The sequence below is a fragment of the Branchiostoma belcheri genome, unplaced genomic scaffold (genome assembly GCF_001625305.1).
Source record: "Branchiostoma belcheri isolate BF01 breed outbred unplaced genomic scaffold, Haploidv18h27 scaffold110, whole genome shotgun sequence".
NCBI classification, from domain to species: domain Eukaryota; kingdom Metazoa; phylum Chordata; class Leptocardii; order Amphioxiformes; family Branchiostomatidae; genus Branchiostoma; species Branchiostoma belcheri.
This window is the reverse complement of record NW_017802492.1, coordinates 395,648-423,094: the sequence shown is the minus strand read 5'-3', so window position 1 is coordinate 423,094 and position 27,447 is coordinate 395,648. Positions and strand designations below refer to the sequence as shown.

The 27,447-nt window shown below is 43.4% G+C and overlaps 4 protein-coding genes across 5 annotated transcripts in view; 3 read left to right on the top strand and 1 right to left on the bottom strand.

The window, feature by feature from the left end:
* The window catches only part of LOC109486599 (tetratricopeptide repeat protein 28-like), a gene marked incomplete at its 3' end in the record, with an annotated part of 9,877 nt that extends 6,714 nt beyond the window's left edge, over positions 1-3,163 (top strand). Inside the window, exon 7 of the mRNA XM_019790464.1 lies at positions 834-3,163. Within this exon, the coding sequence (XP_019646023.1) occupies positions 834-3,163 (2,330 nt within the window). The remainder of the gene's footprint in view (positions 1-833) is intronic.
* LOC109486853 (tetratricopeptide repeat protein 28-like) lies at positions 3,153-5,153 on the top strand. The gene has a single exon (XM_019790764.1). It carries the CDS (start codon positions 3,173-3,175, stop codon positions 4,937-4,939), a length of 1,767 nt encoding a protein of 588 aa, XP_019646323.1. The 5' UTR covers positions 3,153-3,172; the 3' UTR covers positions 4,940-5,153.
* A 7,548-nt stretch (positions 5,154-12,701) lies between these two features.
* Positions 12,702-27,447, bottom strand: part of LOC109486879 (probable peptide/nitrate transporter At3g43790) — a 22,292-nt gene continuing 7,546 nt past the window's right edge. For both annotated transcript variants that reach the window (XM_019790788.1, XM_019790796.1), the window contains 5 exons: positions 14,433-14,543; positions 13,762-14,141; positions 13,479-13,527; positions 13,174-13,282; positions 12,702-13,026 (listed from right to left, as the gene is read on the bottom strand). In XM_019790788.1, the coding sequence (XP_019646347.1) occupies positions 12,830-13,026; positions 13,174-13,282; positions 13,479-13,527; positions 13,762-14,141; positions 14,433-14,543 (846 nt within the window). In that variant the 3' untranslated portion in view covers positions 12,702-12,829. The remainder of the gene's footprint in view (positions 13,027-13,173; positions 13,283-13,478; positions 13,528-13,761; positions 14,142-14,432; positions 14,544-27,447) is intronic.
* Positions 17,263-18,144, top strand: LOC109486937. The gene has a single exon (XM_019790846.1). The coding sequence runs from the start codon at positions 17,425-17,427 to the stop codon at positions 18,064-18,066; it is 642 nt and encodes a 213-aa protein (XP_019646405.1). The 5' UTR covers positions 17,263-17,424; the 3' UTR covers positions 18,067-18,144.

Here is a 27,447-nt window from a genome sequence, read left to right as displayed (position 1 = left end):
CCTCGTAACATGTGTAAGTTACTTAAAGATACGCTATGCATATAATGTATATTATGTCAATGTCGAGGTTATTTGCATAATTAATGAGGACAAAGCAAGCCCATATTTCATGGAGGTATGAGATCTCAGGAACACTTGTTTATAGTGTTATGCATAGAGTGGTATATAAGATTATTTGAATAAATAATTACTGTCTTAAGTATACTTCAATCAAGTTATTGACAGACCTTTAATGATGCAAGAGGGGAGGACAATGCAGTAAAAAAAGAGATACATGTACATGTATTTTGCCGGTTTTATGTTGACAAATGTTCTTTTTGTTGGTAATTGCTCTGTCCAACATAGAGGCTATTATCTCATATATATATTTATATCATACCATGGCCGCGATAACGTTCGATAACGGGTTCCAGATAACGTTCGATAACGGGTCCGGAACCCGTTATCGAACGCTTCCATGGCTTCCATAAAATGATTCGAACGCGTTTCGCCCTACCCGCATGCGCCCCTTTCGAAAATTCGAATACAGAATCCGGACATTGGAATTGAGGTTGTTGCATTTTAGGGTTTAGTGGCACCAACTTTTGGCTCATCATGCATTGAAAGGCATGTGTTCTTGGGTGGGTATGACATAAATAAAATACAACACGGTGTATTCCGCATCGCCCTCGGTCCCGGCCCTCCCGCGAGTCGGATCGCCCGACGGCCGCAGGCCCACCCGTGGTCGGGCCGATTCCTCGGGCGATACGGAATACCCCGTGTTGTATTCTATATGTATACAGAGTCACAGATACTTTAATGTAATACTATGGAAGATTATCCATATTTTTCAGATGATGACGATCCACAAGTCAACCTTCTCCTTGCTGAACTGAACACACCTGCGGTAAAGAGAAACAAGCTACAACAGTTTGACCTGTACTGTCAGATAGGAGATCTCTACAGGACAAAACTACACAACTTACAGTCAGCTCTGCAGTATTACCAAAACATGCTAGAGTGTTCTCAGGAACTGTTAGAAGTAAGAAAACAAGCCAAAGCCTACAGAAGACTTGGTGTAACATATGATATGTTAGGTAAACAAGAAGAGGCCTTTAGAAACCATGAGAGAGCTTTGAGTATCCATGGGGTTACGATAGGAACTGATATGGACATTTGCATTGCTTACAAAAACCTAGCATCATCATTAGTACAGTCGGGTCAATGGGCAGATGTGAAAACTAACTATGAATTTGCCATGGCTGTTGCCATGAAGACAGACAATAAGACTGAACAGATGGCCATTTACTTGAAGCTGGGTGATTTACACAGGGAACAGCTACATGAACCACAGGTATCACACAAGTACTACACAGAGATGTTGGCACTAGCCAGGGACTTGGGGAGGAAGGACAAGGAGAGAGAAGCTTACAACAGACTGGGAGTGGCTTGTTGGGACATGCAGGGTTATGATGCAGCTTTGGAGTGGAACAAGAAGACCCTGAAGATGAGCCAAGAAAGTGGAGACAAGACTGCACAGATAACAGCAAATCACAACATAGCTGAAACCTACAAGGCACTGGGTAAACTGGACCTGGCCAGATCTCACTATCAATCAGCAATGACCATCGCCATGGAGACAGGAAACAAGACTGAACAGATGGACATTTACTTTCAGCTGGGTGATTTACACAGGGAACAGCTACATGAACCACAGGAATCACACAAGTACTACACAGAGATGTTGGCACTAGCCAGGGACTTGGGGAGGAAGGACAAGGAGAGAGAAGCTTACAACAGACTGGGACTGGCTTGTTGGGACATGCAGGATTATGAGGCCGCTCTGGACTGGAACAAGAAGTACCTGAAGATGAGCCAAGAAAGTGGAGACAAGACTGGACAGAAAACAGCACATCAAAACATAGCTGCTACCTACAAGACACTGGGTAAACTGGACCTGGCCAGATCTCACTATCAATCAGCAATGACCATCGCCATGGAGACAGGATGCAAGACTGAACTGATGAACATTTACTGTAAGCTGGGTGATTTACACAGGGAACAGCTACATGAACCACAGGAATCACACAAGTACTACACAGAGATCTTGGCACTAGCCAGGGACTTGGGGAGGAAGGACATGGAGAGTCTGGCTTACAACAGACTAGGACTGGCTTGTGAGGACATGCAGGATTATGAGGCAGCTTTGGAGTGGGACAAGAAGTACCTGACGATGAGCCAAGAAAGAGGAGATAAGACTGAACAGATGACAGCAAAAACAAACTTAGGTGCTTCCTACAAGGCACTGGGTAAACTGGACCTGGCCAGATCACACTATCAATCAGCAATGACCATCGCCATGGAGACAGGAAACAAGACTAGACAGATGGACATTTACTTGGAGCTGGGTGATTTACACAGGGAACAGCTACATGAACCACAGGAATCACACAAGTACTACACAGAGATGTTGGCACTAGCCAGGGACTTGGGGAGGAAGGACAAGGAGAGACAAGCTTACAACAGACTGGGAGTGGCTTGTGGGGACATGCAGGATTATGAGGCAGCTCTGGAGTGGAACAAGAAGTACCTGAAGATGAGCCAAGAAAGTGGAGACAAGACTGCACAGATAACAGCACCTCAAAACATAGCTGAAACCTACAAGGCACTGGGTAAACTGGACCTGGCCAGATCTCACTATCAATCAGCAATGACCATCGCCATGGAGACAGGAAACAAGACTGAACAGATGGACATTTACTGTAAGCTGGGTGATTTACACAGGGAACAGCTACATGAACCACAGGAATCACACAAGTACTACACAGAGATGTTGGCAATAGCCAGGGACTTGGGGAGGAAGGAAGAGGAGAGACAAGCTTACAACAGACTAGGACTGGCTTGTTGGGACATGCAGGATTATGAGGCAGCTTTGGAGTGGGACAAGAAGTACCTGACGATGAGCCAAGAAAGTGGAGATAAGACTGAACAGATGACAGCAAAAACAAAGTTAGGTGCTTCCTACAAGGCACTGGGTAAACTGGACCTGGCCAGATCACACTATCAATCAGCAATGACCATCGCCATGGAGACAGGAAACAAGACTAGACAGATGGACATTTACTTGGAGCTGGGTGATTTACACAGAGAACAGCTACACGAACCACAGGAATCACACAAGTACTACACAGAGATGTTGGCACTAGCCAGGGACTTGGGGAGGAAGGACAACGAGAGGCTAGCTTACAACAGACTGGGAGTGGCTTGTAGGGACATGCAGGGTTATGTTGCAGCTTTGGAGTGGAACAAGAAGACCCTGAAGATGAGCAATGAAAGTGGAGACAAGACTGAACAGATGACAGCAAATAACAACATAGCTGGTTCCTACAAGGCACTGGGTAAACTGGAGCTGGCCAGATCTCACTATCAATCAGCAATGACCATCGCCATGGAGACCGGAAACAAGACTAGACAGATGGACATACACTTGGAGCTGGGTGATTTACACAGGGAACAGCTACATGAACCACAGGAATCACACAAGTACTACACAGAGATGTTGGCACTAGCCAGGGACTTGGGGAGGAAGGACAAGGAGAGGTTAGCTTACAACAGACTGGGACTGGCTTGTAGGGACATGCAAGATTATGAGGCAGCTTTGGAGTGGGACAAGAATTTCTTAAAGATGTGCAATGAAAGTGGAGACAAGACTGTACAGATATCAGCACATAAAAACATAGCTGTTTCCTACAAGGCACTGGGTAAACTGGACCTGGTCAGATCTCACTATCAATCAGCAATGACCATCGCCATGGAGACAGGAAACAAGACTGAACAGATGGACATTTACTGTCAGCTGGGTGATTTACACAGGGAACAGCTACATGAACCACAGGAATCACACAAGTACTACACAGAGATGTTGGCAATAGCCAGGGACTTGGGGAGGAAGGGAAAGGAGAGACAAGCTTACAACAGACTGGGACTGGCTTGTGGGGACATGCAGGATTATGAGGCAGCTTTGGAGTGGCATCAAAAGAACCTGAAGATGAGCCAAGAATGTGGAGACAAGACTGGGCAGATAACAGTACATCAAAATATAGCTGGTTTCTACAGAGCACTGGGTAAACTGGACCTGGCCAACTCTCATTATCAATCAGCAATGACCATCGCCATGGAGACAGGAAACAAGACTGAACAGATGGACATTTACTTGGAGCTGGGTGATTTACACAGGGAACAGCTACATGAACCACAGGAATCACACAAGTACTACACAGAGATGTTGGCACTAGCCAGGGACTTGGGCAGGAAGGAAGACGAGAGACAAGCTTACAAAAGAGTAGGAGCAGCTTGTTGGGACATGCAGGATTATGAGGCTGCTCTGGAGTGGTCCCAGAAGGACCTGAAGATGAGCCAAGAAATTGCAGACAAGACTGGAAAGATGACAGCACATCAAAACATAGCTGATTCCTACAGAGCACTGGGTAAACTGGACCTGGCCAGATCTCACTATCAATCAGCAATGACCATCACCATGGAGATGGGAAACAAGACTAGACAGATGGACATTAACTTGAAGCTGGGTGATTTACACAGGGAACAGCTACATGAACCACAGGAATCACACAAGTACTACACAGAGATGTTGGCACTAGCCAGGGACTTGGGGAGGAAGAATGGAGAGAGGCTAGCTTACAACAGACTAGGACTGGCATCTGATGACATGCAGGATTATGAGCTTGCTCTGGAGTGGTTTCAGAAAGACCTGAAGATGAGCCAAGAAAGTGGAGACAAGACTGTACAGATAACAGTACATCAAAATATAGCTGTTACCTACAAGACACTGGGTAAGCTGGACCTGGCAAGATCTCACTTTCAATCAGCAATGACCATCGCAAAGGAGACAGGAAACAAACAAAAACAGGAGGATATTGCCAAGAAACTGGCTAATCTGTAACAGCGTAGTGGACTACTAGTAGCCAGGCTACAGTAAGACATCATTTACCATTTACAATGTAATTCAATCAAGCACAAAACATCTGTACTTCATTAACAGGCAAATACTTTGTTTAGCAACAGGTAAACAAAAACAAGTGTTTATACCTAGTAACTCACAAACTACTTTAAATATAAATTCCATAATTTTCTGGTGCTGACAAGGACCTTAAATTACACTGGATGAATATCGGTGGTAAAACTACTTTCATCACGTTGGTAATAAAAACATACACATGTAATACCTCCATGTTCAAGGCTACACCGATTTATATTGTTTCTTTTCTGACTTTGCAATAATAAAATGGAGGAACCTCATACCTTTGACAACTTCACAACTTATAAATTATAAATTTGTGTTAATATTGATTTACATGTTAAGATTATTTTGTATGACTTATATTAGTCTCATATTCTCAACCCAACAATATTCCCCTCTCAAAAAAGAAAGCTATTTTAGAATTTCACCCATTTAGTCAAAATAATGTGGTACTGATTTGAATAGTTTTGTTTAATGATGTTTACTGATGCTGCAAAGAAATACAGTTTAGAGTACTTTTGTTTGACAAAAAAGTCCATTAAACTACAATATTTATGTACTTACCTGGCTCGTACATGTAGGTCCGCAGCTCTCTGATAGTATGAGTCTATGACATAGCTTGGTCTGGTTTGTTCAAACCCTACAACACACAGTCATGTATATTACAAATGGCTCAGTTATAAAACTACTGTGCAGTCTGTAACACGTTACATTTCTTTCTACAAAAGCAAGGCAACCAAACAATAAGTTGATTATCTTATCATAACATGAATGAACATATACTGATATACTATCATATAGTGACCACTTCAAAATAGGCACAAAAGCCAACAAAAAGTACCTTTTATATAGAATCCACATAGATGAATGTATATTCTTACCAGTAGTAGTTGAAGGTGTCTGCCTCAAAATTAAAGAAGACATTTGTGAGGATGTTCTCACCTTGATGGCAAAGTTGTACCAGTTCATGGCAGCGATGAGATGCTCCTCGAACCCGGGACACTTCAGCGTCTGATTGGTGCACTCTGCCTCCAGGAACAGCCGCGCCGCTTCAACCAGCATGTGGGCCTCTCCAGGGAGTTGGACAGTGTTTGCTCACATCTACGGGTACATGCAACAGTGCAGGGCTCGAAATTAAAGGTGGTCCAATGGCCACTGACCACTAAAATTAATAGGCTGGGACTACTAAAATTATGTCACTTTGGGACATTTTTGGGACAATAGAAAATAATCAACACCAGAATGTAAGCCCTTCTTTTGTTTATCAGGCACATGTCCCGGCTTTTGAATCCGGAAAAGTCCCCCGAATTTCCTGTCAACACTGTAATTATAGTGTGCCCGGGGGTCAGAACTTAAGTAAAATAAAGTTGACTTCAAGTTGAAGTCATACCCAAAAAACAGGTTGGGACAGTTCATCCTCATTTCAGGACAATTGACATCTATTTTGGGACAGTGATCAGACAATAGGAAGAAAAGTTAATTTCGAGGCCTGACAGTGTGACAGCAGGGTTCCAGATACTGTGTGCTCTATTACTGAGACTAAGTGTTAATAGCCATATCAAGCACATCCCAGGGCTTAAGTGGGATAGCTCAGCCATGAGGGTCAAGGGTCAATGTAAGCAAGTCAATTGTGTTACATACACTTCTCCAGAACTTGTCTCTCTAGTGCCAGCTAGGGCTTACACTAGCATACACTGTACATGTCTAAAAAAGCTGTGCACCTCATTTTTGACAAGTGCACAGGTCTAGCTATTTGTGTAGGGTAAATAAGCAAAAGACATGAACTGAAGGTAAAACTGAAAGCGAATTACAGTAACAGTTACTGTAACATATAGGTTTTTACAGTAACTGTTATAGGTTTTGTTACCTTCATTTACACAGGTCTCCAATGTGAATGTTTGTGTGTTCTCTTGTGTTGTTGATATTTCCGCATGCTAGACATGTCAGGGACACTGACAAAAAAAAAGAAAAGAAAAAAAGTCTATAGCTCAATGCTTTCAGAAAAGGTTACTTTCTTCAGCTTTGAGCTATATGCATACTTGTCTAAATTCGCTATATTATTTACCCTACACAATCACAGTTCACGGTAGCAAACGTTCATGGTCTGAGAAAAATGGAGGTGTTCATCAGGAACTTAATAACGTGTTCACGGTAGGAGACGAGTACAATCAGCTAACTGAGAAGCAGATCGCCAACCTTGCTCGCGACAAGGGGCAGTGGAGGGACCTTGCAGTTGCCTGCGCCGCAACTGACCGATGATGATGCTGATGATGATCAATGCCTCACCTTGCCATGGCCAGGCAACAGAAACCAGCATAGTGTGGGTTGTCATGTTGTAGAAGATCTTTGGAAAGACTTCCTGTAATATATAAGAAATGCATGATGCACTGGGGGACAAAGTTGTAAGATTGTACAAAGATTGAGTAGAAGAACAAATTGTTTGGTGTAATGAAGCCAGCTGTTTCCCTGGATAGCTTGACATTAGTTACACAGAGAGTTACGGTTACCAATGGTCTAGGAAGTTACACAGATGATGTGCTAACAGTTATACAATACTAATCTACAGAGCTACAACTACACATGTACACGTACCTGAGTCCTCGGTCACCGACTGACTAACAGCAATTGTCACTTCCAAGCTCAACTCTGTTCACAATAGTCCTTCACCTGATTGGTTGCTCTCACCAACCAATCAGTGCCTACCTAGCGCACTAATATATGCATAGCTCTCTATTAGTCTATAACAAGTCTTTCCACACGGTCATTTACATATTAGGCCACACCAAGTAAATTTTATGGATGACGTCCTTTGGAGACCCTATATCTAATGCGAGAGGGCGAAAAAAAACAAGAAGGACCCTAAAAAACAAGATGCCTAGATTAGAAATATACTAAGAGACGACAAATGTAAGGACACAAATTGAATGAGGTGACACAGATTAACAAGCAATATGTCTTTTATTCATCATCAAAACAGCAATAAATCAGGTGGAACAGCAGTTGTCGTCCTGTCCTGTTTCTTTCATCACAGTTTTGCGGGCCTGCAGAAACAAGACAACAAAGCATGTGCTCTTTACCCATTTCGTGTTACGGGTTTCACGTCAATCTAACAATTTGCGGCACTGTCGTGACTCTTTGGTCATAGTTACAGGAAGCGGAATTTCTTGTTTTTTTTTCTAGGAACAGGCCAAAATCAATGCGCGCGCGGACGTCATCCATAAAATTCACTTGGTGTGGCCTTACCCTAATTACAATTAGTCATAACCGTTACACCTATCTGCTGCAGCTAAAACATTCAGAGGTCCAGGAATTTACTGCAATTATGACACTTGATACATGTGATGATTACTTTAACATATACATTGTACATACTATGATTTTATGAAGTTTTCCCTTCACAGCAGCAACTGGACCACAGTGAGCAAGGACGTTGACGTTATATCAAGATAGATAGATGAGATTTGGCTAAAATCAAAGCGTGCACATCTAAAATTGGACTATCTATCTGGTAGATACTTTATGTGAACTGAAAGAAATAAAGAGCACTCTTACTTCTTAAGTTACTTCTTTTGCTGGAAACGCTCGGTATTTTGTCAGAAAATCAACATCCTCCAGCTAGCTGGCATGGATCCAGTTTGCAGAGTACGGGGTGAAAGGTCATATCCAGACGCGCCCTCTGGCGATATTAGCCGGAATAGTTCCGACTCTGTACTCGTCGTTGAAAGCGGTTCTGAAGCGGTCAAATTCTGAAGGACTACCTGTTGTTCAAAGATACTCACTACTGCTACACAATCAGGGACCATTACGAGTAGCATATTTTACATTGCTCTTAGATACATTCCTTGTGGAGCACCCTCAGTTGTTTCGTCGGTTGTCTGCTCCGTAGAGAGAATGTAGTCAAAACGAGTAAAATCTGAGATTTTATACCTCCGGGCTTTTTATTGTATATTTTTATATGTTGTTTGTTATGTATAGTTGATGGTGTTGAATTTTATGCGTTAGATTTAGCGTTCCTGGTTGTGTTAACAATTGTTGCGCGCCTCAGGACTAGGGTTTCAAACAAAGAATTTATCGAGACCGGACACCCCTCTGTGCGAGGGGTCATATACGTGGACCAGACAGAGAATATTTTAAACACGCCAAAGGTCAACGGTCGCGTCCATTTTCACGCTCAAAGGGGTGTTCTGGTGCCACCAAAAGGCACCATTTTCATGCTCGAAAACACATATACAATAAAAGCAAAAGAACGTGCATCATCTACATCCCAATAGCAAAACATATACCGAGTCTCAAAAGAATCCGTCCACCCAAACGCGAGAAACAGCTGCGAACATGAAAATCTAAATCTCTTACAAAGCCCTTCCGCGGAAGGATGTCTCCTCCCCCGGAGGTAACGAGTACTAGTATTCTGCACGCGTACAAGAACTGTTTGGCCACTTTCGGTGGCTCTCTTTAAAGTGACTTTACCTTATCTTGTGTCTCGCTTTGTCCCAAGCATGACGAATATTGGTTTATCAGCCGTCTACAGTGATGATTTTCTTGCTTGTTACCCATTTTACTGTAATTAAATTAATACAACTGCCATTTGATTATTATTTAAATGCTTTAATTCGAACAAGCGAAATAGTTGCATGACCAAATTAAAAGGCAGCAATTTTTCTTCTTGATTTGGTAATTAGGTGGTGTTGTTATTAAGGCCGTGTCTAAACGGAATCACCCAAGGCGGTTTACATGTGGTTTACCCCGAAGCCGGTTTCAAGTGGCTCCATCTGAACGCTCCGAAATCACATTGAAAGCGCCTCGATCCCAAGCCACTTCTAGAGGTGGTTGATCGGTTTCCCCGCATCGCGATTTGCGTCTGAACGCAATGTGATTTCAATGTGACTTCGCCTGGTCATGGATTACGGAGTGATATTTCTTTTTTTATATGCAATACCAACTTTTACGTGGCAGCAACTTAAAGAGCAGTAATGGTCAAATAATGTGTCCGTTCTAGGGCGAGCTTCACCGCCTCTGGCGGGACCACGTCGGCATTCGGCCGAGATACGCTGGGAGGGGGGCATCAGCAAGCAGGTCGTTGACCTCTGACATTAATAACACGCCGCCTTGCGTGTTATCATCAAACAGCAATAAATGTAGCTCAAGCGCATTATGTTCGGACACGGTTTCGCAGGTGTGTGTGGCACGTGGACCAGATGTGAGGAATGTGAGTTACCCGAATCGCGGTTTGGGTGATTCCGTATAGACACGGCCTAAGTTAGTCTAAGGCCGGGTTTGTATTCTCGGCTTACAATGTTGAATTTGCAAAAAAGAATGTACGGATAAATGTTTTATACAGATTCATGCAAGAATCTTATAACAGTGGATTTTAGTTGACTAAGTGGCATTGTACATTTCGTGCGCAATGTCTATACACATTTCACTGTAAAACCTACCACAAAAAATACCTCCCTCATATTTTGTAATAATCAGGACATTTCCGAATAGGGTGATTTTTATTGATATGACCTTAGGCCATGTTGATTTGATTATATGGATGACATCCTCCGGGAGCCCCAAAACTGATGCGCGCGTGCGAATAAAAAAAAAGTTTTGCAAAAAAAAAGTTCTTTTCATTATGAAATCTACGTGGTCATGAAGGTTGAGCAAATGGCACAGAATATGGTTTGGCGAATAAACTAGTCATCAAGTTCATTTCTTTACAATTTCGTCTTTTTTCGTTTGACTTTGGCATTCTACGACATTGTTATAGCTTTTATTGATTTTTTTAACTTTATGGTATATTTTTGCTCATTTTGCAACTGTTTTGTACGATTTACAGTATGGTTGAAAACGGCCGAAAATTCATGCGCGCGCGGATGTCATCCATATAATCAAATCAACATGGCCTTACAGTTCTGTATGGTACACAAACCTCCGACAAGTTAAGAAAGACTTTGCGGAGTGGTCGAATGTTTATTGTACCGACAAAATCATAACGAACCTGTATTAAGTTTCCGAAATTCAGTAATTACGTACAATTATGTTTGAGTGTATGTAAGCTTAGTTAATATAGATCAACAAATATGACATACTACACAGACGCACCAAGGATCACCCTTTAACATGCATCAATGCCTACATGTATTAACATTATATTTTTAGATATACAAAGGAGACTTGTGTTACGTTAATTAGAATAACAGTACAAACGTTGTTGACGAAAAAAATGAAATGCCTATCTAGATAAGTGGAGTCTCGTACATACAAGCCTCCTCAGAAAAAAAATCCAGAAAATTAGGTCCCTTGCCATCACATACCGAAGTATGATTTAACACAGCATACCTATCCAGTACATTTGTTGCGGCGACCAAGAAGGTTAGGTACCCATGTAGGGCGCGAGTACCTAATGAGGTATATCTGTACGAGTTCAGTTACCACAAATGCGGGTAACTCGTGTCCATACGCATAAATTTTGGATAGTGGAGGCCTAGGTTTTCACATATCATAATGCAAAATCAGCTTAGCACTACACTTAACATTGCGGTTGAATTTCTGGCTTGGCTAGATTGTACTGGTTTACGGGACTAGCACGTCCTTCCCAACCAAGGAGGTAACGGAGCAAGCCTCTTGATTTTTAACCTCCTTGTTCGCAATCAACCTATGGAATATGGGTGCGGTCCAATCACACGGTTCGTTACATCCAGGATGTTGGACGGCGCTATCAGTTCGTGGCATCATGATCGGCGGCGATCACTGCACTTCTTTGCGTTTGACAAATTTAGGATTTAATTTCAGTCGAGGAAAGACAGCGCATCGTATAATCGAATCAGAAGAGATTCCAAGTGCTGACGGCCTGTCAAACTGATCGTTGCAGGACGCCCGTGTCTGGTGACGTGTCGTTATATTCATACCTGTGCTCACCTGTGTGTACTCCGGGTTTGTAAACATGGTTAGTAACATCAGAGCGCTGTGGCGCCAATTTCCGGTCAAACAGGTATGTATACATGAGACTGGCAGCTATATACAGGGTGGGCACTGTGACTTGTTTCCCGTGCGAATATTCAACTTAATTTTACGCAGAATAGACGTGCAAAATTAATGTTCCATTTTTATTATCACACAATGTACATTACTGCTCCTTGATCCCGACTTACTCACGTTAGGCCATGTTGATTTGATTATATGGATGACATCATCTGGGAACCCCAAAACTGATGCGCGCGTGCGAATAAAAAAAAAAGTTTTGAAAAAAAAAGTTGCTTTCACTATGAAATCTACGTGGTCATGAAGGTTGAACAAATGGCACAGAATATGTTATGGCGAATAATCTACTCTTCGAATTCATTTCTTTACATTTTTGTCTTTTTCCTTTGATTTTGGCATTCTACGACATTGGTATCGTTTCTAAATGTTTTCCTTGCAACATATGGTATATTTTTGCTCATTTAGCAACTGTTTTGCACGATTTACAGTATGGTTGAAAACTTTTTTTTTGGAAACGGCCGAAAATTCATGCGCGCGCGGATGTCATCCATATAATCAAATCAACATGGCCTTATTAGCGACTCTCTGATAAATACTGATAAAAATAAGTGTAGGTGTTGCACACTCAGTCACAACGATAACAACTGCCGCATTCAGTCGACACAGTTAAAAACTCCTATCGTCGTCATGTTAAACCAGTTTGCGTTTTTTTGCGCTGCAGTTAGGAGGTCTTCATTTGGATGTTTGCTTGACTCTACCTATCCGTTCTGTAAACTTCACCAGTTGAGGTGCTGTCTCTATATGTTAAACAATAAGACGCTGATCAAATAAAACGGTGCTTTTTGCTTATTTGTCCATCAATGGATACAGTGTTCCTTCTAACATGGGTTCCTCCCTTCTGTCGCCCTCCTCTGATACTGTGAGACTGTCGGCCCTGGGCAGGTTGCTGGAAGCCGGTAGACTTGCGCAGAGGACCGCCACGAGGATACACAGGACGGCCACCAGATAGAAGGACAGGTGGTGATCCAGCGGCCAGGGCAACCCTGCAAACAAAGGAAAGAGAAAAAAAACTCTGGGACAGAGAACCGACCGGTAACTTTCCCTTCGTCTTTAAATTGCCTTCGAAACTAAATTCTTACACGTGTTGCAGATTGTTGTGAGATAGGCGTGCCAGTGAGCTGCCGCCCTACCGTTATCGGTGGTCCAGGCGAACAGGTTGGCGCTCACCGCCGGTCCCACCAGCCGGGACAGCGCCGCCAGGGTCTGCGCGATGCCGTTAACTGTCCCCCGGTTGGATTGCTTTGTCGACATAAAAGGACATCATTATAAACATGGACTTTACAAGGCTGTGTGGGCAATAAAATTCTCATTCATACTGATGCGGGAGTCTTATACCACGCAGGTTTGCTTTCATTGCCTTTAATTGCTATGACAACTGAAGACATCTTTCGTGTCTTAAGGTTTGTAAATATTTCGGAAAGATCATGTTACTCACCACACCGGCGTTTCCCACCATCACGATGACGGCCAGGTATGACTGTGTGCTGAAGGACGGAGGAAAAGCCATTTATCCAAACAATCGCAGAGAAACGAGCTATGCCTGAATAATTATTTCGTCGGAACAATTAACGGTATCATTTCGTCTGTACGGACCCTTCGGACTAATCAATATTGATATATAGTATGGCTGTAGAAAATAGAGGGTCGCTTAGACATAGATTTTACTTTTATCGTCATAATTAGTATAAATAGTATCACGGCAACGATTAGTATCTTACCTTCCCTGTTCCATCACCGTCAACACAAGCAGCAGTGGACCCCAAACTCTGGCGGGCAAGTCTGAGGCCTTATGCTGGGAGGTCTTCCTCCTGTCCCCGGCTAGCCGACACTGGCCGGTAACTGTCGCGTTCATTTCTGTCGTTGGCTGTATGTAACTTTCTGTTCCTAGTGGCGAGGTCGAAAATTGCCCAGGAGCAGCCGTGAAGTTCAGTGTCAAATCGCTAGAGTTCGCTGTTTGGAGAAGTTGTTGACTCCTCACTGCACCTGTGATGTTGACCATGGACGGAAGCAAGATGATCCCCACTGCGTACAACACAACTCCAGACAGGAACACCGTCTTGTAGGTGAACTTGGACGCAATATAAGGGGTTATCGTTACCTTTAGGAGAAAGAAAGTATTAAGCATGTAATGACAATTTCTCATATTTCGCAATGTTGCGAAACCCGTTGCCATGGCATCACGAAAAGTTATAAAGTTATCTCACTGCTATGAACTCGTATTTTCAATATTGCAGGAAAAGTCACCAAGTTTGATGGCCCTAGCGCAAGCCGTTCGGACGCTGTCTGACATCAAAGTTGGCGCGGGCACTTTTAGCCCCCCCCCCCCCCCCCAGTCTAGATAGGGTTTTAAGATTGCTGAATCTTGTATGTAAAGGAAAGAAGGAAATACGTGTGTAACAGCACTGTAGATGGCGTGAGTGGTCGATACGATGGAAATCTCCGCAGCATCAAAGTTGTAGCCGCCATGTTGGGAGTCAGACACCAGGAGGAGGGGTAACATCTGCAGGGATGGTAGAAATACGGTACTACAAGTTAATAAACGTAGTCTAATTCCTCGTCCCACCTCTTGTCATACTTTCATTACCTTCGCCAAAAAGGTTATGTTTTCAGTACCGTTTGTCCGTCTGTTTGTCTGTTTGTGAACAGCATAACTCAAGAAGCGTTATATGCATTGTCATGAAACTTGGTAGGTACATGTACGTAGGCCTTCATCTGGAAATGATTAGACTTTGGGCCCTCTGACTCTTAATCAGCTTGTTACAAAATGAAGGCATCACGCCATCTGGACAACCACAATTTCAACAAGAAGCCATAGGCGACAATTCTCCGTGAAGTATTATATATTGCAACAAAAAGAAGTAGCCTTTCTCTGTGAAGTGTGATAAATCAAACAAAGAAAAATTGTTTAAACGCGCGTCGGCTCAGTCATCTTAAGACGCAACAACCAATCAGAGATGCGAAATACCGACACGTGACGCGGGATTTGCATACAGTCTAAACAACGGGGAAGGGCGCGCGATGCCCGAAATATTTTTGCGTCAATATTCAGCGCCGTGTTTCAAGAGATTAATACCGGGAAACAATTTCTTTTCTTGTTTTGAACGCATAAACATGCATTTACGCTAATCTAGTATGATTCAGGGTATTTTTTTTTACCTGCCATGGCCAGATTATCTAAAGATGTGTGTATTGTGTGTACAATCTACAGAAAGAGAAATGTACATCAGGTCCGATCATCCGATTTTCACGTTTCGGTTTTTTGGACTCGGTTCATGAACGTATTTTGGTTTGGCTCCTGGAATGTGCGAGTGTGCGAAAAAATGACTCCCGGGACTGTCTACAGGGAACACTCGCATATTGCCCAACATTCGCGGTGTATCAGGACAGCGCGACTGGTCGGCATTAGCGCAGTCCCTGCAATTAGTAACAGTTGCACACCGGCTCATACTACAAGACGCCTTTACAACTAGCAAATCATAAAATTACCCGATCTACTAGTATGTGCGGTTTACCAGCCCCAGACCACATCCAACCACGAGGCAGACACATTGATGGGTTGCTCAAAAATATTGTCCATGTTTACAAAGAGCTGCTCCGCTAACACTATGGAGCGGCCCAACCCAAAAATATTGGCCATGTGTACAGAGAAGCGGCCAGCATGCTCGTTGCTAGGACGACCGGCCAGTTGCTACGTGACTAAATACACGCCGCCACTAGGTCGCCACAGCCGACCAGTTTGAAATCGATAGGATTACGTCATCGGTATTTACATTTCGTAATGTTGACCTCTGACCACCCCACATTTCCGTCCCCATCAGCCTGACCGCGACTTACATAAACGGGCGAAAACATTTTGAACAACGACATGGGAATGTTTCAAAAATAAGCATTTACTCCTAGATCAAAACAGCTACGGTAAAAATAAAAAGACGTGCATCATCCCGGACATAATGCCACACTACATGCGAAATTACACAGAAATGCGACGTACGGAAGAATGCGTTTTGGCTGCGAACATCTTCCAAAAACTTGCCATCTCTTAAGCACAGGCAAAAACATCTGGAACCACTTATCAAAACCACCCCGTATCTGCATGAAGTTCCACCCCCCACTGCTATTCCAAACAACGAGTTTTTCTGGACCATTCCAATTCGCCTCGTAATTGTAGGGGTGCGTCTTCAATATTACATTGACCGCGAAAGCAGCAACGGCAAAAATACACATTCGTGCATCAACGCGGGCATGCCCGCAGACGGCGTATAAGATTGCGTGCCGATTACACAAAGAGAACCCAGTGTTTTGACTGCGAACATGAAAAATCAGCTCTTCACAACACTCCGGAGGTTCTGACCTCCTTCACGGAGTAATAAATCAAACCAGAAAATCAGTGCAAGTGTAACAGTGGGCTCTATAAACTGACCAGGGCAATGGGTCTAGTGGTTTGAGAGTCGGAGTCTGAAATTGGCTCCCCGGGGTCCTGGGTTCGATCCCAGCCCGGCGCCAGGGGTTTTTATCTGTTTCTACTTGCTCCTGTTTCTTACACAACACGTCTCGTTCCCAGGTTCTGTCCCAGTGTGCTGTTCTTCCTGGGCTGCACCGTGCCCTCGATCTGGTTTCTGGAGCTGGATCAACTGGAGCGCCGCCTGGCGGCGAGGTCTGAGGTGCAGGACGTGTGCAAGAACGCGACCCAAAACGTCACGGTGACGAGCGACAGCCCTGATGCTCTTCACCTGCATTCCATCGGAATCAACGTAAGATTTTTTTTCCTACTTCATCCTATGAGAATGAGATTTTGTTACTGCCTGTTTGCGCGCGTGCGTGTGTCAATGTGCATGTATTTGTGTGTGTATCTGTGTGTGTGTGTGTGTGTGTGTGCATGTATATATAACGTTATGTGTGTGTGTGTGTATGCGTGTGTGCGTGTATGTATGTGTGTAAAAATAGCTTCCCATTTGTTGCAAAATTACCGTATAAACCCCAACAAAAATGACCATACTAGTTTCACGCAGCCGAATTAAGGAATATGGCTAGTTTATAGCCAAGACCAATTGATCTTTCCACGACTCTTTTGCATAATGCTGCCAATAAAAGACGCCATAACTACACTGTGTCTGTTTCAAAATACTTAATAAGAAGAAAACATTGAATGAGCTGAAATAGTAAACGTTGTTGTATTTTTCCTGTGCTTCCAGGCGGCGATCACAATCGAAAACTGGGTCCTGGCGTTGGAACAGATCCTCGTCTTCCTTCTCATCATCGAACGCTGGCTGCTGCCCAGAGGCGACCTGACACGTGACGAGCTTTCTCAGCTCCTATTGGTCTACATCGGTATGGCCGCCAACATCGTGGAGCTGTTCGAAGTGTTCGAAGAGTAGAACGTGATGTTAAACACCCGGGTGGTCTACTCGGTCCTCGCGCTGTTCTCGTGGAGTCTGCTACAGTTTACAATCGTCTTCACAGCCGTCAAGGCGAGGAAATCTCGTCCGGGCGCGATAAATATTGTAGAGACGGTTAACGTTGATCATACCATCTCGCGTGATGGGCAAACATTCAACATCGGGCAAACCCGGCCGCCCATGTGGCACAACGTTCACCACCGGGACTCGGTGTGCCAGCACTGTGGCGCCGCCAGGCGACCAGGCGAGGAAGTGCAGAAGAAGAAGCGGACAGTCTGCGGTTGTTGCCACCCGGACATCTTCGCGATCTCCACCACCATCCTGATGCAGGACGGTCCGTTCCTGGCCTTCCGGCTGTATCTCATCTTCTACGAGCACATCATCACGCAGGGCCTGCTCTTTTTCGTCGGAAAGAACGCGCTGGTGATCGTGCTGCAGCTCTATCGAGTCATCGTCATCTGTACCGAGGATGAGAAAGACGACAGCCACGTAGAAGTAAAGGAGCTAACTGACTTCGTAACTATCATCAAAGACGACAACAGGAACACCGCCGTGGCAGCGTACGAAAATGGTGGAATGGATCCAGAGATCCACGAGACAACTGTTCCTGGAGAAAATGGCCAGTAATACACTATGCAAGTTAATGTCTCTCACAAGACTAGGTAGAACAAGACTCATTCCTACTATTATTAAATACACTTTCCAAAAGCACACTTTTGTCGGCATGTTGGCCTTGACTTAGGTTTCAGAAGTTTCAGAAACAATGCCGACGGGAAAATGGACGCCACTCGCGTCACAATGGACGTCACTTTCGATGTTTTTTGCCTATTTATCCGCGAAAATACGAAGAGAAGACCCTTAATTAGGAAATTTTGGGAGTGGCGCTAGAATTTTTGGGAGTGGTGCACCGCCGCTGCACCATTGCCTGGGGTGACCCCTGCCGTCCATGTACATGCGTATGGGGTAAATTGCAATAAATAAACAAACGTTCAAAGGCACTATCTTGGTGCATCGTAATTTCTCAAGGACAAACAGTTGGGATCCGAAACCTCGGTGTATTGACTGCTGGTGTGCTTAATCTTCGTTCCAAATTTCTGTACATACAGTAAATGCATAACGTAACTGTTCTACAAGCGTAGGTCAATGTGTACATAGTAGCCCAGTGGCATAACGGGGCCGTTTTGGGAGTAATATGGCGCCAGACGGGCACATGTTCAACACGAAACTTTTGATTTTTTTTTCAGTTTGTCAAAACCGTACGGGAACCTCCAAACAATAGTCTATCACTTTAAAACGAATCGTATTGATATGATGATGGTACTTTAATTATAAGTATCATTGTCAATAATTATTAGTCAATTACTTTCAGCTTTTTAGTATTTTAGTGAGTCTACTTCGAAAAACAATAAAAATATACACCTCCAACATTTAATCAACCAAAATAGAGCATTAACCTAAACATTCAAGGGCCAATTTCATCAAAGCCTGTAGGTGAAACGTCACGTTTCCTCCCTTTAATTTCTTTTTATGTGTTATTACGTTTTTGCTCCAGCCAAATGGCTATTCATATGCTATCTCTATTTAAGCGACTTCAAAACTGTAGACAATCAAAATAGCACATGTACATAGCACTATCAATATTGTGTCAGGTCACAGATACTCCAATAGCAAGAGGTTAAGCTTTACAAAGTAAATTATGTTGTAGACAACATCACACATGTTACAAATTGTTCATTTTAAGACTGTCGACCTCGCTACATTAATTTGTAGATGATTCATCAATTTGTTAATGAATGAAGACCTTTATTGTACGCAAATACCCACTGGGTTCAGTACAGGTCACAGGAAAGACGTCACAGTTTGCAATGAATATATACAATGTACACGCTAGCACTAATTCTATGTGCTATGGACATATAGACTAATAATTACGATAATTTGGCTTCTTCTCGCTTCTTAGTAATGATGTAGATATAAGTACAGATGTGTTTTATAATCGAAGGTTTGTCTAAAACCATCAGAAATATGAACTTATCTGTGTTGCTAAGATGTATGAAATGGGCAAACATATATTGCAATAGTTTATAAAGCTCTGCTCTCTCTTCGTTGTATAAACTACATTCTAATACATTAATAAAACAAAACACTCATGCTACCGTGCTTCATGCGCCAAATGACTCGTGTTATTTCACAAATCACTATCATAATGGTTTTACAACAGTATAAATATTTTGCATTATTTGTTACATCGTTAGGTAAGCAGCGCGTATAATGTATAGGTAATATTGCATACTAATGTTATAATACATACTAATATTATCGTTGCTTACTTAGTAGTTCATGTACGTTCGCCGCCCCAAAATCAGTGAAAACATTCATTTCTAACTTTATACAAATCAAATCAACTTTATTGTTCAACAACTGTAGCTGGTACAATGTATGGCAAAGAAGAAACAACAAGGGTACATATACGAACTAATACTAAGAGAGAATTCTAACGGGCTAGTCCATTATGATACTAAAGCTAATCTATTGTGTTTTACTACGAAGAATATCATTACATTCTGTAATTCAGGAGATATATCAGTTATTTACAATATGGTGTCGCTTTTGTAGTGATTCAGATATGTTTTTTTTCCAACGTACACTGATATCTGCGTACTAGTAGGACATGATAGGAGCATATTAAAGATATCTGATTTTGAGAGGGGTAGCGTATACATGTATTAACTACGTCTTCCATTGTACAAAGTTGGCGTAGTGTGGTGATGATGTTCGCTTTACTGCATTGACCTGATATAATCATGCAGGTCACCGAAACGTTGGTCCAATCAGAACGCCAGATCATGATTAAGGGTAGCCTCTACCAGGCTTCAGGAAGCGACTGCAAAGAGTAGAAAATGTCCAAATGGAGAGAATGATATGCCAGGAGAGTTGGTCGTCGTTTAGAGAGCAATTTGCCGCTCTCAGTGTGAACCAACCCCCCTGGTATATCATTCTCTCCATTTGGCCAATTTCTATTCTTTCCAGTCGCTTTCCGAAGCCTGGTAAGAGGGTCTACATCAAGGGACAATGTGAGAACAGATTCCGGCGTACGTTCTCATGCTACATATTTGACGCGATTTATGTTATTATCTCTATAAATAAGCCAAAGCACATGCCTGGCATTGTACGTTTACTCCCCTGAAGGCACGGCATGCCTGAACATTTCACAGGTGATTAGATCAATTGTTCTGCTGTACCTGTGCCCCATACAATTACAAGAGGGCCTGCATGCGCTTTTTCGTAAGGTGTAATAAGGCCTTTAAATTTAGACTTCGTACTTCGTAGGCAGCCTCCGCAAAAATCAACGTAATTCGTAATAGGACATTAGCCGCAAATCGTTAAGTCGGAATCAGCTCTGAGACTTTAACGTAATTCGTAATCGGCGGCGAAAATTTTGCGTAATTCGTAATCACTACCCCCCATGCAGGCCCTCATACACCTTCAAAATTACACACCCACTGTGGGAAAATGACAGCATTTCATTTGTCCTTTGGTGTCGTCGGAGTATAGGACGATCTGTTGTACAAAAAGACATCGACCTGTTTTCATGCTTCTTCGTGGGTAAACATACGCTTTTGTTGTGTGTTGACAGGAAATCACATTTGTCATATCATTTACGGTGTATGAACGTCGCTGCGAGCCAGAGAAACTTCCACAAAATTTAGGAATACTTGGGACAGTCGCAGACGTGTCTTACTAAACCCAGCTGTCCTGCGACGAAAAGTTTCTCGTGGATCCTTGTCGGCAGTCGGTTCTGGCGTAGTCTCGCTATTATCGTACCACATCGTACGATATCGAATGTCCCTAGCGACAAGGAAGCTCAACAGCATGTGCGACCGCACCTAGTACATGTAAATCGATCGGCACGACGACGTCATATCTATTTCAGAGTGGTAATAAGTATAAATTTGTCTTATCTGTTTGTCAAATCGCGCTCCTACGTACTTGAAATAGTTGTCAACTGACGAGAGAGGTGATCCCACAACAGACAGCACATATCAAGACACGTTGACGGCGACGTCATACCTATTTCGATAGGTGGTACGACGTGGGTGGAAACAAGTATAAAATTCTCTTATCTGTCTGTTAGTTGCGATCCTACGTACTTCAGTTGTTGTCAACTGACGAGAGAGGTGCTTCCACAACGCACCGAGCGCATACTAGGATCAAGACGCGTTGCCCGAAGACATAAACGCCAAGGACAACAGAACTATGGCAGCTTGTGTGATCTTCAAGGCTCTCCTCACCCGTCTGCTGTTCGGGGCGTTCGGCATCCTGTGCATCTGGCGGGTCTACATGGTAAATGGGGCCGCCAAGTTCTGGCTTCTGATGCTGGCGGAAGCTGGGCTGTTCATCGAAACGCTCTTCACACTGATCGCCAGGAAAGGCAAGGAGTGGAAATGGTCAGTATCTACTGTATATGGGAGGGGTGGTGGTTAAAACGTCTCACCAGGAAACGTGATATTATCTCTAATGCTTAGGTCACATTTCCAAAACCGGGCCCGGCCGGGCTGTTTGTATGAACGAAAAACTAACAATTCATATCAAGAATACACAGAAATAGTGCCTATGATTATTCTTAAACTTTTCTGTGTTTTGTTACCTCCGGGGAAGGAGATATCCTTCCGCGAGGAGGTTTTACTATGGTTCGAAACATTTCTGTCAGCAGCTGTTTCTCGCGATCGGCTGGACGGATTTGTCTGTGGTTCGGTATACGTATTGCTATTGGGCTGCAGATGATGCAGAGCGTTTTTGTTTAATTGCATATGTGTTTATGGGCGTCGAAAAAAAAGGTGTTTAAGTGCTCCGGACACCCCCGCTATGCTGAAAATGGTAATTATCATATTGTTAAGGAATGGGGCGAGTGCAGTTTTGGGTCTTACCATTCAAAAATGAGAAAACAGAGGGGTGTCTGGTTCCGATAAAAAATTTGGGTGACGGCGCAGCAATGACGGCGCGGGATGACGGCGGGGGTAATGGCGCGGGTGACGGTGCAGGCTGTCAGACACGTTACGTTAATCAGCAGTCCATACCGAACCAACCGTCAGTAGCCATCAAACACATACAAACATACTACGCACATAACTTTAATACTACACACAAACAAATAACCTAAACCAATAGAACACAAAAAACCCCGGAGGTTTGAAATCTACGATTTCCCTTGTTGTCTTTTATACCGTACTTTTCGTTCCCAAAAGCAGACCTTTCGGTTGCTGCAAGACAGTTGGGAAGACAGTATCAAATTCGCAAGACTGTACTATCAAAATTGGAGGACAGTATACATCAGGGCTAGCGTAGAAAAAGATTAATTTATATTACGAAAAGAAAGTTCGATAATAACGCATTGAAAGACGTCAAAAATAAGCCGAAGCCCAAACCTCTGAGTCAGTAAAAAGACAGGATGTGACTCAAATTTCGAGGAATAACATATTCCTGATGTAGCTCAAATTTCGGGGAATAACTATCGACGTTCAGCAAAGATGAAGTCATTGTGATCATGTCTTTATACCGTTGAAGCCCTTTAAAATCAATTTTGAACACACTTCGCGAATGGCTGTTTTTTGTTTTTACGCCCTCTTAAATAACACATTTAATTACAATGTTTAGTTGTCTGTTGAATGAAATTTTACATCTTCCCTCATGTTTCAACTAGGAGATTAATTACAAGATCAGGCAAGTAGAGGTATTTTTACACAAATCTTTTTTAGGATGCAGAAAAAATGGTGGGGTCTATTTCCCTATACAGCCACTTAATTAAAAGTGAGACAAACTTGAAGTCTCTGTTGTGACAACATTGAGCAATAGACCAAAAAAAACAGTCCGTCAAAATTGGCCAAACACGACTGCAGAACAAAGTACTCACCCCAGAGGTCGGCACCCGATACATCATCATTATTCATGACCCTGGTGGCATGTCGGTGTTTGTTGACGGTGGGAGGGGCTGACAATGTCTTCCAAAGGGCTTTTATTTGTTACTGTCTGTTAGCCACGGTTAATTTAGCCTTCTTTGTAGTGTTGGGTTGGGTTGGGTACCGGTTGGGTGAAAGAAAAATTCCAGTGCAAAAAAGAAAACCTGATAAATAACATTAATAGTCTAATAACACACCAAAAACAACCCAAACCTCTGCTTGGATAGTACCTTTGTAGGCGTTCCGATTGAGCGTTTTTTGGGGGGAGGGAGGGGGGTCAAGTTTTCTGATCGCACACGCTTAGAATTCTAGCCGCCTTCTCTTGTATGCCTTTTCTGTGCGATCAGAAAACTTGCCCCCTCCCCACCAAAAACAAAAGAAAACGGCGACCAAGAACGCCTGCAAAGGAGGCAAAGCCAAACCTATATTAGCTCCCGAGTGTTTCCCAAGAGCTTTTAAAAATAGGTTTGGTAACTTGGAAGCCACAAATGTTTCAATATTTGTAGCTTCCACTGTTGTTTGGGGTAAGGAATTCTACACATATTTCCTTTATGTAAGGAATTCTAAACATGTTTAGAAAACTGGTTGACGTCCCAATTACCAAGTACCTAATACCAGCCCAGAGGAGAAAAAGAAATAGCCATGCCTTCAAGTACCAGAGTTATCAACCAAGGATGGAGGTGTTCAATTCATTCTTTCCTAGAACCATCGCAGAGTGGAACTCACTGTCACCAAGTACAGTAGGGGCATTGTCATTAGATAGCTTTAAAAAATGCCTAGAGTTAGATGTTCAAGGGTTAGGTGTAACAAGTCGATCGGTGTAATGTAGCCAGCTGCCGCCGCGCCGCGTGCCTGCGAAGCTGGTGTATTACGTCGAAAGGCGGTTATACCGGCTGTACTGATAGAAATTTTCCCTTTACGCCCACCAGGTTCTCCCCATGTGTGCTGTTCTACCTGTGCTGCACCGTTCCGTCTATCTGGTTCCTCGAGCTGGATCAGTTACGTCACCGCCTAGAGGAGAAGGAAGGAATGCTGGAGGCCTGCAGAAACTTCACTGCCAATGTCACTAACACTACTGGCGATGACAGTTCAGGAGAAATGGACGACATTTTGGACCTGGGCTCCTTTGGAATTAGCGTAAGATATTTGATATTGAAACCATGTATGACACATTTTCTTTATAGCATTTTGGTTATAGAAGAGAAGAGATACTGTAGATATAGATGTAGCACACCAATGTAACAATTGTTCCGTCTATTCTTGTACGTCAGTTATCTACCTTAGTGCCTTCTATCCTTGTACCTTGGTTATCTAACTTAGTGCATTTGTGCCACGTAAAGCGTGAATATTCTATAAGGTTCATTATTATATTTACTAAAGGGAAACATATTGTTTTTGCTCAGTTTCTTCCTCTTCTTCTCTCAAACAGTGACCTTTGACTTGACCAATGACATGATTTATTTGTTTACGTCTGTCACCATGGTGACTGGTGTTGGGTTACATAATGTTGCAATTTCATGGTCTGCTCTGCTCCTGTCACCATATACTAGTAGTACATGTATGTGAATATGCTTTGCAAATGTTACTTCTCTAGTTGTCAAAATATGGCATGTTACTCTTTCGTTCTCCAGGCTAAGATCACGATCGACAACTGGGTCGGTGGTCTGGAGCAGATTCTGGTCATGCTCCTGGTCATCGGACGCTGGCTGCTGCCCAGAGGCGACCTGACACGTGACGAGCTTTCCCAGCTGCTCTTGGTCTACATCGCCATGGCTGCAGACATCGTGGAGCTCTTCCAAGTCTTCGAAGAAGACAGGGTTGGGAACAAAGAGGTGATCGTCTACACCGCGCTCTTCCTCTTCACCTGGAGCCTGCTGCAGTTCACCATCGTCCTCACGGCGGTCAGGGGGCGGACGTCCCGCCCGGGTGCGATACACAACATCGACGGCACGGCGAGGAGCGGGGCAGTAGCCGACGCCGGCCAAGAGCAGCAGCCTCCGGGAGCCGGCAACGGCAGCAGACGCAGAAGCACCCTCCACCGGCTCGTCTCGGAAGTGCAGGAAAGGAACCTGCACCTCTGCGGCTGCTGCCATCCCGACGTCTTCGCGATGGTCATCACCATCGTCATGCAAGACGGGCCGTTCCTGGCGTTCCGGCTGTACCTGATCTTCCGCGAGCGCGTGCTCACCCAGGGCGTGTTGTTCTTCGTCGGGAAGAACTCGCTCCTCATCGTGCTGCAGCTCTACCGCATCGTCATCATCTGTTCCGGTCAAAAGGAGGAGGAGGAGGAGAACAAGCCCGTAACAGGGACGGACGTACAGCCAGAGGAAATCATCATGAAGGACGAAATGGCGCCAGAAAATCCCGCAGCTGCAGAACTAAGGGGCGTCCAAGCACAGCCATAGTAGAGAGCACGTTGGCAAAACGTAGTCGTACTTTGCATGGATGAGCGAAACTCGGGATTTTTTTCACGGCTTTCATTGGAGCAGTTAATTTGCCATTTACAGGTGATGTATATTTCGTACGACACAACATTGGAAAAATACGGACGTGAGGGTCTCCTGTATTATGCAAAAACTACATCTAACGAGACCGGTTCTTCCAAATGTTAGGCACAATACATCAATACGTATCTAATAATCCATAAAAATTGATATCCATATATGTAATTAACCATATATTAAGCTTATGTATGACTCTTTTCAAAAACACGATGCAAAGTGTAGTGCAAATCAATAACAAGAAGCCATAGGTGACAATCCTCCGCGAAGTTTTATATATTGCAACAAAAACAATCCCAAGCGTCAACGCCAGACCTACTGTGCAGACATTAGGCAACGGTTAATACAATGAGGGCGCGTCACAACCATAAAACATAAAAAAGACCTAAATCCACTGCTCCCAGGGCGTGTAAAGATACTGTGCTTCAAGCTCGAAGTTCATTTTAATTACACACACACAATCATTGCATTCACATAAAGATCATGGCACTAGTAACAAATACAACCCCACCGTCTTACCGTTCCTGTTACTTATTAAGCGCGACTGGCCAGGCATGCAACAGTCGCACGGCCAGCACCGCGAGTGTTACTTACCACCGGTCAGATACCTCTTGTCAATTACCTCTAAACAGATTACTTCAATGCGCTGAAAACATCTCAACGACCTTATAGGGATGTTTCAAAAATAAGCATTTACACCAATATCAAAACTGCTAGGGTATACATAGAAATAAAGTCCATAGGCGACAATTCTCCGTGACGTTTTATATTTTGCAGATTGAGAACAGTAATAGTGTATGTAAACAGTGTATGATCACTTAACAACTGGTAACAATGTATAGAGGCTTTTCATTGACGTCATAATAATTACCCTTCATGTAATGGGGGTATTGTTTTTGCTCCGTTTCATGTTTTGGTCTGATATCTGAAGATCGGTGAAAAGGAACTGTATGATATTTGGCAGATTGATGTATGGGGCCTTGGAGATTGTGTAGATTGACTTTGAGCCCCTGGTGATTGACCTTGGTACTGCAGTTTAATTTTTTTATTCTATTGTTGGCGCGTTATGGACTGTTTGTGCGATGTTAAGGTAGCATGTAGTTGTTATTATTATGGTTTAGTGGTTTAAATTTGGGTTTCCTAGCTGTTTGCGTTTGATATTTACAAAATGTTTAACGTTGGTCTTTTAGTGTTGAATGTTTGGAAAATCTGGTGGATGGTTTGGTATAATTTTTGGTATGTGGGTAGTTGTTGAGTCTCTTTGTGTTTTAGAGTGCATTAGCAGCTGCAGGTTGTCGTATATTTGTATTACTTACTTTAAAAGGATTTCTACATTATCACCCCTATTTTATAGTAGTGTGGTCTTTGTTGACCCCAATTGGGACACAGTGTATCTATTTTTACCTCCTGTTTGACAGGCTATATATTTCTTTGGTCTGGTTGTTTTTGGGTCATTGACCTGCCGGCCTTGCTAAGGGGGTGGTTTGTTTGTGTTGTGATTAGCGAGTAGGAAACAGACATCTGTGCCTCTGTACCCCCCCCCACCACCT